The following is a 20,603-nucleotide window of genomic DNA, read 5'->3' on the forward strand; positions in this document are numbered from 1 at the left end:
TTTTATCAGGCTTTCTGTTCTTGTAAATTGTCCTATAATATTTCTGTCTTTACAAAACTGTCCCTTGTTCATTTTTGTATCCCTAAAAGTGGGCATGGGTGATATATTAATGCTTGTTGAAAATGAATAGTGTCATTAATTCTGAGGATTCTAGAAAGCTTCTCGGAGGACATTACATTTCTGATGTTGAGTATGAATTTCTCAGAGAATAAATAAAAGGCCTTCCTGGTAGAGGGACTCCTGTAGAGGGTGTGGCTATTTGGGGTTTGGTGAGTATTGCCCAGTACAGACAGACATATGTCAGTTGTAGGGGACAGGGAATAGGTGGGATATGCACATAGGAAAGGAAGTTAAGTTGTAATTAGTTAGCAGGAAGTCTTATCACAGTGCTGAGATATAAAAATATTTTTCTTTTTAATTTTTTTTTAAGTTGTAGATGGATAGAATGCCTTTATTTGTTTATTTTTATGTGGTGCTAAGGATCAAACCCAGTGCCTCACATATGCTAGGCAAGCACTCTGTCACTGAGCTTCAGCCCTAGCCCAAGAATGTTTTTCTTTTTAAAAAATTTTGATAGTAAAGGGAAATTGTGAAAAAATTTGTAAAGCAGGTTAGTGATAAGATCCCAATACTTAAATATTTCCCCTCTTTCCTTCTCCCTCTCTCCCTTTTTCTGTCCTGCTTCTCCCCACCTCCTCCCTTCTTGAGATACCTGATAATAGTGTAGAAGACATTGGAAAGGAGGAAAAGTTGGAATTGGGAATCTTTGAAAGCCAGAGATGAGGGCCTCAATGGAAGCAGCAGTACTGAAAATCTTGTTCACATAAGTACAAGTGAAAGGATATTTTATCTGGCATTATCACTTGATTTCTTTAGCTTCTTCATAGTTTTTGATCAGAAATCAAATGGTCTTCTGGGTTCAAGAACCATGTTTTGCCAAGAACGTGGCACATGCCTGTAATCCTAGTGGCTCAAGAGGCTGAGGCAGGAGGATCTCAAGTTCAAAGCCAGCCTCAGCAATAGTGAGATGCTAAGCAACTCAGTGGGACCCTGTCTCTAAATAAAATATAAAATAGGGCTGGGGATGTGGCTCAGTGGTTGAGTGCCAATGAGTTTAATTTCTAGTACCAAAAAACCCCTCATATTTTATGTGTCAGCTATTAATTCTATTAAGGCCTTTCTTATTTATTTATTTTTTTAAAAGCAAAGAAATGGGAGCTGTTTGGCTCCAGAAGGATTGGGTTACTCAGTTAGTAAAATAATTCTCTTTCTTAATACCAGCATCAATATTTTTGAACAGTCCCTTTGACACCCACTTTAAGACTGTGACACTAATGTGTGGGAGAGAACTTTTATGACTGACACTTGATAGAAGTGTTAGATCAGTTCTAGGAAGCAGTATTTATAGGAGTTGAAAATCTAGTCTCTATAATGCCATCTTTCACTTATCCTACTTAGAAAATTTTTAGTTGTCCTGAGTAGTTCACATATTCCAGATTAAAGACTGGTTCACTGAGGAGGGCAGTGGCCTTGATGGAAAGAAGTGCTTGGGTTTTAGGTAGAATTAACATGACTTGGGTATTAAGGGGAAAGTGAGTGAGGTGAAGGCAAGAATGACTCCTAGTTTCCTGGCTTTTGTAAAAACTCAAGCTAGTATAAGATACAGAAGAAGACACTGTCATGAAATCATGCAGAAAATGTCAAGAAGAGGGACACAGATAATCTCATTGCAAACAGCACAGGAAGGTCAGTTAAGAAAAGAACTACGAGGACTGGCTGGCAGTATACATCCTCCCTTGTGCTTGATGCTGAGGTGCAGCCATAGCTGGGCTTGGACCCCATGGCCAAGCAGCCCTGTGACACCCTGTTGTAGAGCAGAGCCCCTGGGCCTACAGGAGGAGAACCTGTAGGTCCAAGGAAGGTTATCTTCAGAGAAGGAAAGAAGTCAAAAGCATTTTAAAGAAAAACTCAGATTGGAGATGGGATTGGTCATGTTGGACAGAAAGTATCCCCTGCAAGGAGTTCTTTTTTAAATACTTGAAGCACACACCTGCTCTCAACATGAGAAGCATGCGTGTTATGAAGAAAGGGGGTACTTTCTCAGCAGAATTTCTGAGGATTTTTCTGTCTCTGCTGCTTTCTCATCTATCTGCTTGCCATTGGATTAGGGATCTATATTGGAAGGCATCTGACGGCCTCCCACCAGCACTTTTTGATGAAGAATTGGATCTGACTTTGTTCACATACTGGGGATTTATATCAGCCTGACAGCTAACTGGAGAGATGGTAATCCTTGGGTAGCTGTACCACTTGCATTTATTTGTTCCATAAATGATGTATTCCCAATTTAGTAAAATAAAACAACAGATACTAATGAATACCTATGAAATCCATTAATAAGCATGTAAGACTGATTAATATATGTTCTGAAGAATTTGGTCGTAAATTTTCTTTGGATATTAAATGCAAATAGTATAAATAAATTAATAGTCATGAATAAATAAATAAATAAATTAATAGTCATAATTATCATTTGATAATTATCTGTAACCTGAATTCAGTTAGAATACTCTATATTTGAATAAAAGATTGAATAACACTGGTAGAAAAATTACTGGTAGAAAAAATTACTGCATTAAAGGATTTTGTCTAAAAGAAATAGTGTGGCCTTATAATCACTCTGTTGTAGAAAATGTATTTATTTGAAATGGATGCAGGTTGTCTATAAGGACTACTTAACTGTCTTATTAAGTAATAAATAGAAACCAGGTACAGCTACAAACTCCTTGGTACATGCATTAAACAGTGTTTTTGCAGTGCAAAGACTCTAGCCACTATCAGTTCTTTACCTCAGACATTCAGTTTTCTGTTGAAGGCATGTATTTGCTATTCCTTACTTTGTTGTTCTACTTCTTAGTTTGTGCTCAACTTTTGTGTGCTCTTAAAAACCAACTTTATTTTAAACAAATGTGTCTACTTTAAAAACCTGGAGATAGAAAAAAAAAAAGTTTGCCAAATCATTTAGGTGGGGAGTGTGTATGGAGAAAAGATCTATGATCTCAAAATTAGAAGGCTGTTTTTTCAGTGGTTACCTTTTCTTTCTTTTTTTAAAAAAATATATTTTTAGTTGTAGTTGAACACAGTACCTTTTATGTAGTTGAACACAATACCTTTATTTTATTTATTTATTTTTATGTGTGCTGAGGATCAAACCCAGAGCCTCACCCCATGCTAGGCAAGCACTCTACCACTGAGCCCCAGCCCCTTCTTCTTCTTCTTCTTCTTCTTCTTCTTTTTTTTTTTTTTTTTAAAGAGATTCCTTTATTTTTTTTTAAATGGGCCTTTAGCTTTTATTTTGTTCATTTATTTATATGTGGTGCTGAGAATTGAACTCAATGCCAGGCAAGTGCTTTACCACTGAGCCCCAGTCCCAGTTCCCAGTGGTTACCTTTGAGTGAACAGTTTGGTGGGGACAGAAGGAATGTGGCTACATTAACTAAGCACCATTAGTTATATAGAAACAGTATCAAAAAGGTTCTAAAATGTCTCTCAGTTTAGTTTACAGCATAAAGTAGTTCACACAGACTTCACTTGTAGTGTCAGTGAACCTTCCGACAAGTTATACATAAATTCAAAAATTATGTTAAATAGGATTTTGCTGACTTAGGATAAACTTTTTCTTTTCCATGTAAATAATCTCAGTTTAAAATGTAACTTAATACAAAGAGTATCTTTCAAATGGATAAAGATTTTTGAGTAGCTTGCCACAAGTTCTGTGTACTTAATTGCTAGATATGGTTGCTAATGCTATTACAGTATTTGGTGGTCATTATTTTTAGCTCATAAATAACATGTTCATTTAGCACTTTCTTAGATTGTTGTTAATTTAGTATCACCTCAGTTTTTTTCCAGTGCACATTTAAGTTACTGAGTAGTTAAATAATATAGAATGTAGATGCATTTAGAAGTGTCTAAAATGCAAAGCCTTGTATTCAGTGACAGAGGGATTCAGAGATGAATCTTTCCCTGCAGGAGTTTGCAGTATAGAGATATTTTGTTTGGATTACTGTTTCTTGTTTCACCTTTCATATTTTATGAGAGAAGACAGCTGACTTCTCTTACTAATCATTGACCATCACTGTGTAGCACCATCCTTCTTTGTTTATATTTAACTCTGCAGCATACTTCATATAAAATTATAACATTACATTAAAAAAGAGCAGGGTGCAGTGGGCATGCCTGTAATCCCAGTGGCTGGGTAGGCTGGAGTAAGAGGTAAATTCAAAGCCAGCCTCAGGGGGAAAAAAAAAAAGGGCACCAACCAACTCAGTGAGATCCTGTCTCTAAATAAAATACAAAATAGGGTTGGGGATGTGGCTCAGTGGACGAGTGCCCTTAAACTCAGTCCCTGGTATCCCCTCAACCCCCCCTCCCCAAATACTTAACCCATTTTGAATATCATCCCAGATGTGTAACACCTATAAAAACTTAAATATAATATATAACATAATTATATAATTTGAAATATAATTCTATAAGAAAGTAGATACATAATTATAATATTAACTAACATTAATACATATAAGTTCTAGATTATGAATTCCAACCTATTTTAACGTACCTGTGTCAGTTTTATTGAAAAATTTACAGAATTGAAAAGTTGGGACTTAATGTGTTAAGCTAAGAAGTTTTGCTTACTTATAGACTTCAAAATATTTTTAGAGTGCCTTCAACTGAAATGCTAAATTTGAACAGCTGTATTTTGGAATTTAGAATATATTTTCACATTAACAGAAATGTTGGGAGAAGCGACATGGACACCATTAGCTCTTCTGTGTTTCTTTCATAGCTATATAGAAACCAAATATTTAACGTTTTCTTAAAAATTTTTTTTCTCAAAAGTACTTCTTAAATTCCCATTGTGATTGTGATGCTAATACACATGCATAATGGAAAATATTTATTAGAATTTCCTCATGACTGCAAAAACTATTTTTCCAGGCTAAATAAAATCTAGACAGATTTTACATTTTTGAACATCAACATCAGTGTTTTGAATCTTGGTATATATATTTAATACTTGCCTCCTTAGTTATTTTATTTTTTATGTATTTATTTTTTAAAAAAATTAATTTGTTCTGATTATACATGACAGTAGAATGCATTTTGACACCATTAGTATAATCATACTTGTATTATAGGGTAATAATGTCTGTTCCTTCATTATTTTAAGTCTTTTGCACCAAATCAGATCTATTTTCCTTTTGATGAATAGCTTTATGAAGAAGTAAATGAAGTAAACTACTGGTGCTTATCTTTCCCTCGAGGGAAAATGAATTTTGGGTGCATGTACTGGGGATTTAACCCAGGGGTGCTTTACCACTGAACTATAACCCCCAAACACTTTTATTTCAAGGTAGGGTCTTGCTAAATTTCTGAGGCTGGCCTTGAATTTGGAGTCATCCTGCCTCAGCCTTCCCAGTTGTTAGGATTATAGGCATGTGCCATTGTGCCAGCTAAAAATGAATATTTTTAAGCAGGCTTTTAAAAAAAGTTTTATTTATTTATTTATCTATATTATGTTACTGGGGATCAAGCTTAGGCCCTCACACATGCTAGCCAAGCACTCTATCACTGAGCTACATCCCAGCACCCCTCCCTTTGATGAAAAAAATAACCATTAACTTCAAAATTTTGATCACTTATTTTGATCCCCACCCCTTCATCTAACAGTTTAAAGATGTTAACTCTATATCACTATAAACAGTCTCTGCAGTCATATTCAATGAATTTTATCTATTCCAGTTTCTACATTTTATTGAAGAAGATGGATGCACATAGAGCTTAATAACTTTACATTTCTACTATGTTGAAGTAGCCTTTTTATTCTCTTCTGAATTATTTTTTGGTGGGTTTGCACTTCTGTAAGCATGAAGAATATTTTTCCTTTTAAAAATGCTAGAAGATATTAGCTTGACTGCCAATACTGAACAGTACTCCTATTCTCTTACATATAGTTAATCTGTATCATGTAGTTTTAGTTAACTGTGTGTAGGTGTTTGGTTATATTTTGAGAAATACAGACTGAACTCTTCCAAGTCAGGCCCATGTAAATTATTTCTTGAAGTCCTAAATATATCATAATAACAAAATATATTCACAGATTAAGGAAGCCATTTAATTTTTATTAAGGCAAGCCAGAAACATAAATTTTCTTTAAATGGGGCAAGTTGCATTATATCTAAAGTCCCTGTTCTGGTTTCTGTTTCTCATTTATTTATGTGAGGAATAAGGTTACATGAGAAAATAACAAAGTCAATACATATTTCTGAAAATGATGGAGAGTTCATTGAAGGTTTGGTATTAAAAAAAGGTAGAGGGGATGAAGAGGTTGGAACAAAAATTAAGTAGCGCTTCAAGTAGAGCTAAGTAAGTTTTAAGGTATCCCAATTTAACTAAACTGTTGATGTAGGTGTCATATTAGGAAACAGTTATTATCTGAGACAGTGGTTGAAAGGCCCAGTTACCAAGTGACTTAGCAATGAAAATCACAGGAGAACCTATAGGTATCTTGTTTCTCTTAGCACTTTAAAGACGAATATTCTGGATATATTAGTGACATAATGTAGCAATTTTTTAAAAATTGTACATGGACATAATATCTTTGTTTATTTTTATGTGGTGCTGAGGATTAAATCCAGTGCCTCATACATGTGAGGCAAGCACTGTACCACTGAGCTACAGCCCCAGCCTCCTGTAGTATATGTTTTTAATGAATATATAGACAGTATACATAGACTCCTATTATTCATGCATTTGACTTATGAGACTACAGTCCCTATTTTATTCCATGAATTGGCCTGACTTCAGAAAGGAGACAAAATTGATATTCCCTTAGTTTGTCTTGTGTCTTACTTGATTCTTATATTGTATCAGATTGCATTAGTATCATTTTAATGCTTTTTAAAAAACATAATATGTATCTCAGACAAACACAAATGAATAGCCATTTTGCATGATAAGATTCTCTCTTCAATGAGGTACTTTTGTATAGACTGTTAAAGAATAAGGTTTGACTATCTGTGATGGAATTTTTTTGGTTTTGCTTTTTGCCATTTGTCCTAATTACATAACTTTCCTAGAAAATTGGATTCCATTGCATAGGACTGTTTATTACATAGAAAACTGTAAATTTTGGTATATGTTTGTGTCACCATGTTTGCTTATTTGGCTCTTTCTAGGAATAGTATTCTTTTATATCGTGTTTTTTTTTTTTTTCTCTCTCCTAGTTGTGGCAATTTATGATTATACAAAAGACAAAGAAGATGAGCTGTCCTTTCAGGAAGGAGCCATTATTTATGTCATCAAGAAGAATGACGATGGTTGGTATGAGGGAGTTATGAATGGAGTGACTGGGCTCTTTCCTGGGAATTATGTTGAGTCTATCATGCATTATTCTGAGTAAAGCTCAGCAGGGCTGTGCTTCCCTCACAGAAATAGTCAGGTCTTCCAGAATATCCGGAGGCCCTGGGGATTTCCCTCCAGTGAAATAGAATGAAGGATACAAATGATAAAAACTACTTATTTTATTTTTTTTAGTTCATCCCCCAGTATTAAAACAAAAACAAAAAACCAAGACAAGTCTGAAAAAATGGATCTTTCTATACACATCATTTATACTATGCTGAGCTGTCTGGATTGAAATAAGGTGACCATTTCTGAATAAATCAAAAGTCAGATTAAGACTGGTTCAGGAAAAAATCTGTGATCTTTCTCAGGAATACTGTACACCCTTGGGGTTTCCTTCCTGCAGAATCTGTGGCATTGGATATTCATCATTGCCTGTGCTAAGGGGTTAACCCCATGGCCCAGCGGGTACCCTAACCCCTCACATTCTTCCACTTGTATAAAGAGGAGGGAATATTTAAATACCACAATTAACTATTTTTACAATTGTTTCAGATGGCTTTTTTCCTCTATAACACTGTAAATTCTGCATTCTCTCAGCACTTGAGTATACTAGATGACTTAATGCTGAACTCAGTTGCATCTGATCATGTTTGTTTGTAGACTATAAGGATGATGAAATGTGAAAGTCTCCATACATTTTGAGGGTGGTTAACAATTCCCAGTTTTAGTGTGCTGCTGCATGAGACTGCATTCCTGCTGATGGCCAGTGTGCCCTGATGTGAAATGTAGTAGAGGGGGTTCATAAGCTGAGTTTGGTGTGTGAAGTTCGACCTGTAGGTTCCTAAGGCTCTGATGGAACTGCCCTGTAGAAACAGGGATCCTGAACCCTCACCTTAGGTGCTGTTTCAAGGAGTAGGATTGTGGAGGTTAGACCAACTATTACTTATTCCTTCTTTGAGACTTAGAAAAAAATTTTTTTTTCTGTGTGTGTGTGTGTTTGAAGAGAATAGCAGTTGGGAGTAGAATAAAAGGCTGCTACTATGCTCTCTGAACATTACTAATGGCCACTGTTAGTTTCTGTTGTCATTTTCTCACTGAGCTCTAGAAAAGGTAAATCCTCACCTGATTTTGTCATTGGACTCTGAAGTAGCTCTTCTTAGTAAGAATTTGAACCTTCTATTTCAGACTAAGAATATAGTAGAACAAGATTAATAAGCCAAAATACTGATTCAGTCACACTGATAAACATCAGTATAACTTCAAGAGAAACTAATGAATGTTTTCCCCTATCTGTATAATAATTAGAGCTTCACCCAGTGAAGTTTAAAGGTTCCATGACTTCAATCATCACTTTTGTAATCAGCATCAGAAATAGTTAAAAAAAAAAAATCCAGAAGGGGTGCTGCTCAGTAGGTGAATACTGTGATGGGATGAACCAGTTTATAGTCAGGCCCAAAGCCACCATTGTGGGTTCTTCTTAGTCCACTGACTTGGCCAGAATAGAGCTTTGCTGGATAAGTTCCAGCAAAGTTGGGTGAAAAGGGAGAGACAATAGTTGCATGTATTTCAAATGTAGGGAACGAACATGATGGGTATTACCGATATAAAAACTTGGCTGAAAAATGAACAAGTATAATAATGTGTGAGGAAATACTGATGGCATAGGTGGAAGTTAATATTCCACCTGTAAGTCTGTTATCTGAGCATATGACTTCACCATTTAACTGAGACTCAGTTACAGTGTTTCCTTACCAAGATTTTGTTTTAATTTTTTTTTTAAATCACATCTTGGCTATTTTGATTTTAGATTTTCCCCAATACTTTGGACTTAGCTTTATTATCTTGCCTCTCATACACATTCCACTTTGTGGTTTTTGTGAGGTCATCTTAACATGTCTTACTCCATTTTCCTTCATGGTGTAATGGCCCTGAATGTCCTCCTATCCTTATGGACCCAAACAAAACTCTATATTTGGATAGGTCAAACTCTTCTTAGTACTGGTGCATAAATAGGAAAACCTTTGAAATTAGTTGTTCTAATTATCACTTAAAGTAATTTTTGGCTGAGAAGTTTAGTGGATTAATAAGGCAGAGTGTGTTTTGAAATTCAACAAACAGTTCCCATAAGCTCACCACTACTAGAGATACAAAGGCAACTACAGAAAGCAGAACTGGTGGAGTCAGAGGGATGCAGATGGCCTGCTCCTGCTGGTTGGGGAGTACAGAAGATACTGGTGAAATCCTATATTAAGATCTGTAGTGGGGGGAAATTCATGGTTAGCTGATTTATTTTTTCTATATCATTTAGTACTTGTGTATGTGACTTTTTGTTTTATAAACAATACTTGTTGGATTTTTTTGCATATTAAAGTTTTGTAGTTTCAAATTCTAGTTTGTCTTGAAAGGATACAATGAAATAATGAGCCAGGCCTACAGTTATTGGAGACTTTTAATGTATGTAATATTACATAGATTGCATGCTATTAATAGTCTATAAGGGTAGTATTTCCTGTTTTATTGTAAGTTTCCCCATGTATCATTTTTATAAACTTAAAGGTGGTTGTTACTAGGAATTTCAGATGAATTCATGAAATCTTTGTATGCTGCAAAGATGTATTGCTATTATAGCAAAGATGACCCAAGTCTGAAATTTGCTCACCAATAAGCAACCATTTTATCAGGATAGCAGGAATCTAATATGATGGTCTTCTCTCCAGATTTTCTTGATTGTGTGGCCACTCCCCCTTTTTCCCTTCAAGAAGAGGACTGAATAGTTGGGTTTAAAATTTTTTTTTTTTGGTTTTAATTGGTATTAATATTTGAAAGTCCACAAGGACATATGAGTGATCATAAACATTTTTACTTTTGATTTTGTGGCTAAGACAATAAATTGGAAACAGAAAATAGTGCCAGTTTTTAAAAATCTAGTCCTGGGAGATTCATTAGCCTGCTGTGTGTTTGGAATAAGTATAAACCTTTTTTCTCATTCAGTATTTCCCTCTTTTGGCTACTTCCGTCTGTCTTCCTCAGAGGTACCTGCTGTTCCCACATTGGGGCTGGTAAGGGACTGCTAATTTTGCTATGTTTCTAAATCACTGGGTGTGACATTTTCATCCCCCCTTTTCTTTCCTTCCATTGCTGTTTGCTATCCAGCTAGAGAGAATGTTTTATGCATCTTTACAGTGATTATCTGTAAATGTAGCTGTGCTCCTTAGCATTTGATATTGACTAAAGGTGATAAAGGTTTTTCTGTTTGGGAGGCATCAAAAATGATGGTAGTTTGCTTTTATCTTTTCTCATTTTCTTTTAGCAGGTCCGTTCTTTTACCTTTTATTACCTTTTCTCCTCTTGGAGAGAGCATGGCATGTCCTGAAGGCCACCTTTACCTTTGAAAAGGGTTGGAGGAGTTGGCAGGTGACTGCCAGGCATTTGGAAAGAATTGGGATCTGTTCACTTCTGAACTTTGGCCAGAAACTCCTGATTGGTGTTAAGGTGGTAATTCCCTCACATAATTTACTTTAGAATCACAGAAATTTAGAGCTAGATGAGCTTTTAAAATTTTTGGTTCAGTCTCATTTGACTAATGAGGTTATTAGATTCTTTGTTTCAGATTTGAGTTCCTGACTCAATCAATGCCCAGTACTCTTTCCACTGCACCACAACTGTCTTAATTAAATGTGCTGTATTTTTCTTTAACAATTAAGACTTCTACTTGATGTTTTCAGGAATATACTTGAAATTATATGCCATGTTTTGGTAAATAACCATCAGAGTATTCAGACTGTTTAAAGGAGTATATTAAGTGCAACCTTAGTGAAAAAAAAAAATTACCCCTTCTAAAACTACACTCAGTATAAACACTCTTTTCCATAAGGTGTATGTAGCAAAAACACATTATATTAGTTCAACACTGGCAGGAGCACAGCACAGCAAAACAGCCTTATTTAAGAGAGCCTTATAAAAGTTATTAAATGGAAGCATTGAGCTCATACCTTTAAGTTTACTTTATGCTGATCTTTGTTTCATTGCGAATCTCTATTTAAAAATTACAAGTGAAATGACAGGGCCTAGCTGTGTGTGTATAAATGATCCTTGCTAAATATCTTAAGGTTTTTTGTAATAAAAACACAACAAAAAGCTTATTTTCACATTAAAATGAAACCTCTTTTGCAACTTCAGAATTCTATGGAAAAGCAGTTTTTATCATATTTTGTGTCCATGTACCTTTTTTCTTAACAAAATGATTTACAAAAAGAATGTAAACAATTTGTGATCTGGCCAGTTGTACTTTTTAGCTCCCAGAGAGTTGGTAGTGTTAAGTAAAAACCATTCAGGAAATTTGAGGGAGCAGTCTGTTGCCAGTAATTGTTGTGTGTGTGTGCCATTAAACCACCTCCAGGTGACTGGGGCTACATTCACTTTTTAATTTTTTAATTGTATTTGGAATTAATTATTGCTGTGTACTAAGAATTTGACCTAAATAAAATCACAAAGTATATTCAAATGTCTTGTGAAATTGTTTATGTAAATCATTTTCTTCTTTCTAAGGTGGTATCTAAGTGTTGAGGACCTTGCTGTTGTTCTGATCAAAGGAGTTACTTTTTTATTACCAGTCTTAGACATCAGGTATTTAAAATACTGAATCTTACACAAGTTTGAGCTTTCCAAAGCATATTTCCAAGACAGCTGCTCAAGATATTGAACTGTTTTTCCCCAGAATACATCTAAATTCTGCTACTATAAAATTCTTTCAAACACAGGGTTGACTGAAAATTGCAGATTGGTCATAGGTGTGATGGCAGTTAGCCAAGACCCCAGATAACCAGATTGACCTAAAAAATTTTCTAGTGATGTATTTGAGAAACAGTGGGCACAAAGTTTTTTTCTAAGATACCCAAGAATGCTTGAATTTTTCCTGCCTTGAAGGCCATCTCCCTTTTCATTCTTTATCTTTTGAAAGTCATTAAGTTATGTGGAAGAATGTGAAGAACTGGAATACCCAACCAATGCATTTACATTTCAAAGGAGGATTTTCAATAAAAGTTTCTCTTGATTCTCAGGACGTTTTCTGCATGTGAACAACCTTGTCTCAAAAGATGTTCAGTATCCAGTCTTTTGTTAATTATCCTATTATTTGACGACTCCTGGGTTACCTGGAATTAACTTTTGGTTAAACTGCTGTGAATCTGGGCACTGGGTGGGGGTGGATGCTGTTTGTTTCATGTCTTGTCACCCTCTGTCCCTTGTACAATGAATGCTGCTTCCTTCCACAACCAGTATGATGGTGGTGAACGAAGGGGGGGTGTCTTCAATTGTTTTTATTTTTGTCCTAGTTTGGTAAATGATAGTGACACGTAAACATGTATACATTTACGTATACCTCAGTGTGGCAGTCCAACACATCATTGTGATTCCAAAGTTTTGGAAAAAAAATCCCCTTGTGTATTAGTTTACACCTAGTTGTACTTTATTTAAAGAAAAAAAAGTTATCGGTTAATTACTACTAGCATATTCATAGCCAAAGCTCCCTCAGTCTATTGATATAAACTATTAAATTGAACATATCAAACTTAATTCACCTTCACACTTAATTTGTTCTTACTGTACAGCTTATTTTGGGGGTTCCTTGACATAGAAACCAAAACCAGATTCTTAATGGTGCCGATCCACAAACACTCAAAAGTCCCCGTGTTTACATGGGTCTTTCTTTTATATATATATACTTACATACTTTTTTTTTTTTAATTAAGGACTGGGTAAGCTGACATGATGCAAACATGTAACTGGAAAAACAAATTTACACTGACTGTATGACTATTGTCCTAAACCATTACAATAGTTTACTGACAATAACTGGTAAGAGTAATTTGGAAAATAACTTAATCCAGTAGAACAAAAACATCCTCAGTAGTACTGAATATACCTCTTATATATTTTATATATATATATATATATATATATAATAGTTTTGCACAATCAGGGAGCAAGGCACATAATGAAATGAGAGCATACATTTATGCAGAAGAAAATCTCAACAAAGCTAAAAGAAACATCTTTGTTAACTTCATCTTTACCGAGTTGTGCATAATCCTCTGAATAATGTCCTCTAATCAGTACTTTATAATGTAATCCCTTTTGTCATTTTTTTTTCATGCTCTAAAAAAGTATATTTCTACAATGTACTTATGGCAAAGCTCACACTGCCTAAAGTCAGCGTATAAGTCTTAACTCTTCTTTAAAGAAACAGGGAGGGGAGGGAGCAATCCCAGTTAAATATATGTGCAATTTGCCTTCAGAACAGTAAACAATGTTTTTACAACACTTAGCACAAGCTAATGATATTTCACCTTAAACATACATCTCTAAGAATTACTCACTAGTGGCTGACAACAAAATTAAGCAGAATCATTTGAAACATTCCAGTTGATGCTTATTTTCTAGGAGGGATTATTTACAAATAAAAAAAAGGAGATGGGGAATCATGAAAAAAAAACAGCAGTTTTTGGCATTAGGGTATAATAAATTTAACAAGCAATGGATAGTTTCCAAAACATAGAGCCCTCCCACAAGTACTGCAGACATGTTTTAGTGCCTAAGAGGAGGCTGAGGCCCTAACAATCATGTGCGCTTGGTGTTAATAGCCACCCGTGACCAATATGCTTCTGAACTTGGCCATCTTTAATTATGTAGTGTTCATCATCATCCTAACTCAATTCATTTCTTCAAACTTCTTTGGTAGAAAGCAGCCATTCCCCGTTTAGGTAGATAGATAAAGCCATCTCTTGTGAAACTCACTTTTTTCCATTTTTGCCAAATCTAGGGTTACCTTCCTTGGCTTTCATTAGCACCTCAAAGCTTGCTTCCTGGGTTTTTGTTTTAAATGCTATTCCTCCCAAAGAGTTCAAGGCACTGGGGATCAATTACAGTAAATAGTTTTCGGAATGATTTATTCAAACAAGGAAAGAGCAAACCCATCATTTTTCCTGTTCAAGTATTTATCAGGTATTTTGCTTATTTTTAATTGAACAAGTTTATTCTTCTGCTGTATTTCAGATTTCTTTTACATATAGATCTTTTAAGGACCATAACAACTGAGCACTTTTTTATTTTTTAGCTTTAGAATGGTAAAGGTGTAGAAATGTTCTTTTGGGGCTTAAAAGCAACAAGATAGTTGAATATTTAATTAGTTGAATATTTAATTCTGTTCTTCTTGCATTTATTTCTCTTTGGATCAAATGTCAACTTTGTGAGGTCACATATTCCTATCAGGTTAGGGATACCATGCTTTATAAAATGGTGTAAAGCTGTATTTGCAATCTACAGGGACTTTTTTTAAAAGAAATTTTCTCATGAGATATACAGCCATTTTACTGAGAGTGAGTCAACACACCTATAATCACAGGTATACAGATTCAATTGGTCTAAATAAAATCTGCAGGTTACATTAGTTAAAATGTTAGTTCTGAGAGCACATGAAAACATTTGGTAATATACAAAAACAGGAATAGGTTTCTTGTTTAAAAATTACCTTGTGTTTTGTAACATAAAACTTGTTCTGGGTTGAGGAGCAGAGGTAACAAAGGGTTCCGTGGGATGGATAACCAAAATCAAACCAATCCACACCATAACCTCAAACATTTTACAAGCTAATTTATAACCTTATATCCTTGACACAGCTATTAGCAGCAGTCTTCTAGAATAGCAGCTTTTGAAACTTCAAATGGATATACAGTTTCTATTAATCTTGATCTCAGAACTGTCACCTTACTGGAATTAAACCTCTCAATTTTGAATTTCTTGATGAACTTAGCATTGTTTTTCATGGTAAACATGTACAGACAAGGGACCCAAGATACTGCACAGCCCTTTGCAAGATAGGCTGTTCATGGGCAGGAGCACCTTGATTTTAGAGGACTGTAAAACACCATCATGTTTACAATATTTGCTTGAAATTTTCTGATGAAAATATTCATTTCTATAGCTTAAGATTTAGATATCTTATTTTAAAAAGTCCCGAATTTTAAAAGTCTGGTTTGCAGTTAAGTTTATTGTTTCTAGATACCCACTTATCTATAGGAGAATTACAGCAGTTAAGGGGGGTAATATATAAATCTAGGTTTTTGAGTAGTAAAAGCCAAGCTGATAAAATTCAATACAGAATAGTCTGTTTATATTCCAACCTATGAACCTGAAGTAAGTTGTTAATTAAATGAGCAAGGTTCTATTGTCCTTCAGAGTTGGTGCCAAAACTTTTAAACATAGAGTGATCCAATTCTGAAACTGTCTATAGCAAAAGTTAAGGATGTCTCAATTAAGGAAATCACTGGCTCTAATAGGCACCTGTTTGCACCTACCCCAGGAGCAGGTAGAGCTTGCCTGCACTGGCTCTTAATACAGGCAAGTCAGCCATCCATGGCCTTCATTGGCCTGAAGAAAGCCATGTAGGGCTGGAGCTGCAGAGCAGAAGGCAGTGGAAAAAGGCACAGTCCTAGTGTCATCTGGCAGTAGGTGTTTTACATGAACACACCAGAGAGAAGAGCTTCAAAAATAGAGTAGTCTCAGGGGAATAAAACCTGAACCTCCCTTGGTCCCTAACATCATCCTAACAAAAACCAAGTTAAAGAAAACTAGGGAGTAAAATACTAGAAAAATTAAGTGTTACTTAGAGGTCTTTTGATTCAGTTGTATGACATGTAAAGGTTTTTTCTTTTGTTTTTGATTGGTAGCTACTTCCATCTTGGGAGAAATACACAGGAAAAGTCTGTAGTTAGTCGGCTGGCCGGCCAGCGGACTAGGGATAGAGATGCTCTGGCCCTGATCTCTTCTTGCCATCACCAGTGCTCAATGATGTCTGCTCTTCAAAGAAAACAGACCAACAGCAGTGGTTTAGGATGGCTGTTATAGGATGGAAATAAGAAATTACACAATGAATAAACAAAGACTGTTTTAGGGCTCAAATCATGGGTGAAAGAAGATTGGAGGTACATTATTTTCCCCTCAAAGAAAGTTGAAGTTGTCCATCTACCTTCCTTAAAAACAAAAACCCACAAAAACAAAACCCTCAGGATGAATACTTAGACAACTGGATTCATAGTCTTAATAGCTCCATTACCCTACAAATTGTGGGTGATCCTTAGAATATAAAGCAGCAGTAGAAGACTGGGAAATTACTTCGCTGGAGTCACAGTGGAGCTTGGCAATCAGTACTCAAAAGTAACCCAAATTGTGCGTGCTTACATTAACAGTGCAGATGAAGGTCACTTCATAAGTATGTCAAGCACACAAAACTTCTGAATAATTTGAAAGATCAAAAAATATATTTTAAAGAAGAAAGACTTTTAAGAAATGCACAATGGTATGTATTCTTATTGCTCCATAACCACGTGAATATACTGAACAATATCCCGGAGATGTGGCAATGGAGAGGTGCCAGCTACTCAATTATGATGCAGTTCTTTCTTGGAGGGTTACAGTGATACCTTCACATATAGTGTAACTTTAGTTTCACTTTGCCTCAATTCCCCAGCATCACTTTCTCCTTGTGGGGCACTGCCAAAAGATTTCTGTAGTTTTCACTGGTAATCCTTCCAACAGGCATAGACTTTCATTACAAGATGTATTCATTTATAATTGCTGGGCTGGCCAGTTTCTATTCTGTTTAAAAGCAGCTCTAAGATTGCATTTTATGACCAAAAACTGATGAGACAGTACATATTTCTCTCATGTACCAAGGAAAAATGTACAGAAAGTATATAGAAGGATAGTGTGAAGCATACAGAAGTATAGTGTATCATCCCCAGAGCAATGATTCCATGTTATACCGAACTGCACATACATGATATGTAATGTCACTGTACTACTTCATCAGAACACCTGGTAACCTGAACAGTCTCTACAACCAGGACCAGCTATGGATGTCACTTATCAAAAACCTCATTTATTTTCTTTCCCTCCACAACAGTTCCATATCTAAAGGATTCTCTTTTGTATTATATATTGTAACCCATATATAACACTTATAGAGGGCCCAGTTTTGTTCTCTTTTCTCACCTCACCTTAAAAGCAATACATTAAAAAGATGGGTGTTTCAGAAGTGATTTTGTTTTTTTGTAATGATGCACCATATCGAGCACAGGATGTGTATATTTCATATACCACTTGGCTACAGATATTGACATCTACCTATAAAGAACACACTTAAAAAGGTTAACTGGTGATCCAAAGACATACTGGGAAAGTGCATTACAGAGAGATTGTGCTAGACATTTTCACAATAAATCAAAGCAAGGATCATGAAGTCAAGTTGACAAAGCTTCAGAAAAACACTCAAAACTACCCAGCACTGTAGCATTAAAAAAGTATCCATGTATTGTAGGCAAAGAGCTTACCTGTGAGAGAACACGTCCTAGATGTTGAGTGGAATTACTGCAGGAGTACTACAACTAGAATGATTTGGTTATGCCATGGATTTACTTTCTATGCACAACCACATAGACAATATCTGTGAAAATTTCCCCCTGATGAACTATTTACCTGTTCTATGAAGCTAAAAGATTTTCCTGATTTAAAGTGCCCCTTAATGTGTAATAGTGAAATGTCAGTCAAGCAGCTGTAACTTCAACTGGGGAAAAAACAAACACAAAAGCCCTGTAGATAATATCACACATTCTGGTTGTTTTCTCAAACTGAGAAAGAGCACATTATACATCTATTCCTTAATTATATAATACACAACATGCACAAATAGGTTGCACATGGACAGACACTTATAAAATACCTTCTAAATAAGCAATTAGAAGTTTTGGTCCAATCCACATGATAGACAAAAAGAAATTATATGAGACAGAACTCTATCTCCTTCCATGCCTCTTCCATCCAAAATGCATGAACTTCATTTCAGAGTGGGAGAAGAAAGGAATAAATAGAACCATTCTTGGTTTTCTCTTTCTATACACATACACATACATATATATACACACACACTTCTGTATAGCTATGTGTGTACATGCACACGTACACACACATACAGCTGAACACTACCTGAATAACATCATCATCATACCAGGAGGCTCTGAGCACCTGAATTCACAGAGGATCAGGTGAGCTGATTGTAGAACTGATTACAGATAGCATGAAATATATAAAGTCCTGTGGTGGCTACCAGTCTCTAGAGAGCTTAGTGTTCTGGTCTCTTTTGGGGGGCGCTGGAGGGGGACCTCTGCGCAATGTTGCATAGCCCGAGATATGACTGCCTCCATAACTGGCCTTCTGTTGATCAGAGAGCAGTTCGGGGGGTGGTGGGGGCAATGCCATATCATCCATGGTGGCTGTGGGTTCTGCTCTGGACATGCGAGAGGACGACAGCGAGCCATGCCGAGTAATGGATTTCCGTTGCAGTGTCCTGTTGAGGTCGGCCAGGAATCCAGGCTGGACGCTAAGGCTGGATTTGGGAGAGGTGGGCACTTGTGGCACAACTGTGGCCATTGTTGGCTGCTCAGAGATCTCTGCTTGAGTGAGGCGGGTGCTGTCGTTCCTTTTGGGTCGTGTAGGTGGAGGGGCCTTCTTCACTGATGCTTTAGACCATGGCTGTGGTTGAGGATTAACAACTGCCACTTTTGGAGAGGTGTTTCCAGAGAATACTGCTGGAATCTCGATGGGGGGCGGAGGAAGCTCAATTTCAGGTGGAGGGGGTGGAAAATCAGAATCAGATGGAGGAGAAGGAAATTCCACTACAGAGTCCTTTGCACGCCCACTCAGAACAGAGGGTTTTGCCGACACACACCCTTGTTGGAGAACACTGGGAAGGCTAACTCCAGAAAGATGTAGTTTTCCAGGTTTGGGGGGTGCTGCAGGAGGGAGTGGGGTCTCCTTGATGGGAGACCCTGATTCTGTTGGTGGTGCAAACTTGCTGACTAGACTGTCTACGGAGGGTCTCTTAGGCTCAGGGTGCTCTGCACAAGTGCTGGATTTAATGCTGGAGTTGCGCTGTGGGGTAGGGGGTGGTTTCTTTCCCCCAGGGCTGGACATCTTACTGGGCTTTTTGCCTGGAGATCCACCTTTGTCAGGGGTAGGAGAAGCTGTGGGTGTCACTGGTGGTGGGGCTGGGGCCGGGGCTGGTGGAGGTGGTGGTGGGGGTGGGGGTGGAGGTGGTGGAGGAAACACCAGGCTGCTTTCAGGAGGGGGAGGAGGAAAATCAGGAGAAGGAGCAGGGATGGAGCTGGGCTGCCACTTGGGTTTTGCTTTCACAGCAGGAGGGGACTGTGGAGTGAGGTTTGCTGGAATAGGCTTTAAGGGCTGAGATTCCACAGGGGGAGGTGTTGGAGGGGGTGGGAACTGGCTGGCCATCTGCTTCACCATGGAGGGCACTGGAGACAGTGGTGGGGGAGGGGGCTTTGCACAGAAGCTCTGCTGCTTGGGCAGTGTGGGTGGGGGGACTGGAGCTGGAGTTGGAGCTGGGATGGGAGCAGACACAGAGGGCAGAACGTGAGAAATAGGGAACACTGCCTGCTTTTTTGCTGGAGGAATTGGAGGAGCAGGGGTAGGTGGTGCAGCTTGTGTCATAACTGGGGGCACAGTCTTGGTGCTGGCTGGTGCAGGGATGGTCACGATGGGCTTAGGGGGCGCTTGAGGAGGCAGGACTGCAGGGATGGGAGGAGCTGGTGGGGGTGTGGGAGGAGCCACCTGAGTAACATGTTGAACTTGATGAATCTTCAGTGGAGGAGGAGGGGGGTTGAACTGTGGAAGGGATGGGGCACATGGTGCTGGCTTTAGCTGGGCCATAGCTGAACCAGGGGTCGGGGGTGGAGGAGGGGGCGGGGGTGGTGGAACAACTCCACTCGGGGGCACCAGGATCTGAGGCTTGACTGACTGTGAGGCTAAGGGCAGAGACTGCACCACGGGGGGCAGTGGGGGCTTAAACAGGGGCCCTGAATGCTGAGCTGCATTCTGCAGCCTGGTGATTGTGCTGTACTTGACAAACATTGTGGCAGAGGAGCCTGCAGATGGGGCAGACTGGCTAGGGAGTGGAGGAGGGGGTGGAGGAGGAGGTGGGGGTGGAGGAGGGGGTGGAGGAGGGGGAGGAGGCAGAGGAGGTGAAGGCTGTGAAGCAGTGTAGGGAGTGACTATTTTGGTTTGTGGGGATAAAGGGGGCATAAGTGAAGTGTAAGGCCGATTCACAGATTCCATTCTGGCCT

The 20,603-nt window shown here is 37.6% G+C and overlaps 2 protein-coding genes across 42 annotated transcripts in view; one reads left to right on the top strand and one right to left on the bottom strand.

Annotated features, from left to right (window-relative positions):
* Nucleotides 1–11,908, top strand: part of Abi2 (abl interactor 2) — a 122,377-nt gene extending 110,469 nt beyond the window's left edge. For 35 of the 36 annotated variants that reach the window (XM_058578193.1, XM_058578197.1, XM_058578195.1 and 32 more), the window contains one exon: nt 7,290–11,908. In XM_058578193.1, the coding sequence (XP_058434176.1) occupies nt 7,290–7,465 (176 nt within the window). In that variant the 3' untranslated portion in view covers nt 7,466–11,908. The remainder of the gene's footprint in view (nt 1–7,289) is intronic. The other variant, XM_058578190.1, reaches the window with a different exon arrangement.
* Nucleotides 1–20,603, bottom strand: part of Raph1 (Ras association (RalGDS/AF-6) and pleckstrin homology domains 1) — a 115,034-nt gene that overhangs the window by 8,751 nt on the left and 85,680 nt on the right. For 4 of the 6 annotated variants that reach the window (XM_046463043.2, XM_046463042.2, XM_046463041.2 and 1 more), the window contains one exon: nt 12,860–20,601. The exons of 1 other annotated variant lie outside the window; for it this stretch is intronic. In XM_046463043.2, coding sequence (XP_046318999.1) covers nt 18,568–20,601 — 2,034 coding nt within the window. In that variant the 3' untranslated portion in view covers nt 12,860–18,567. Of the gene's footprint in view, nt 1–12,859; nt 20,602–20,603 lie in introns of those variants that run through there. One more of the 6 variants, XM_058578165.1, reaches the window with a different exon arrangement.

Source organism: Marmota monax, unplaced genomic scaffold (genome assembly GCF_021218885.2).
Source record: "Marmota monax isolate L192 unplaced genomic scaffold, Marmota_monax_Labrador192_F-V1.1 WCK01_AAM20220418_F8-fsc00095, whole genome shotgun sequence".
In the NCBI taxonomy this organism is placed as follows: domain Eukaryota; kingdom Metazoa; phylum Chordata; class Mammalia; order Rodentia; family Sciuridae; genus Marmota; species Marmota monax.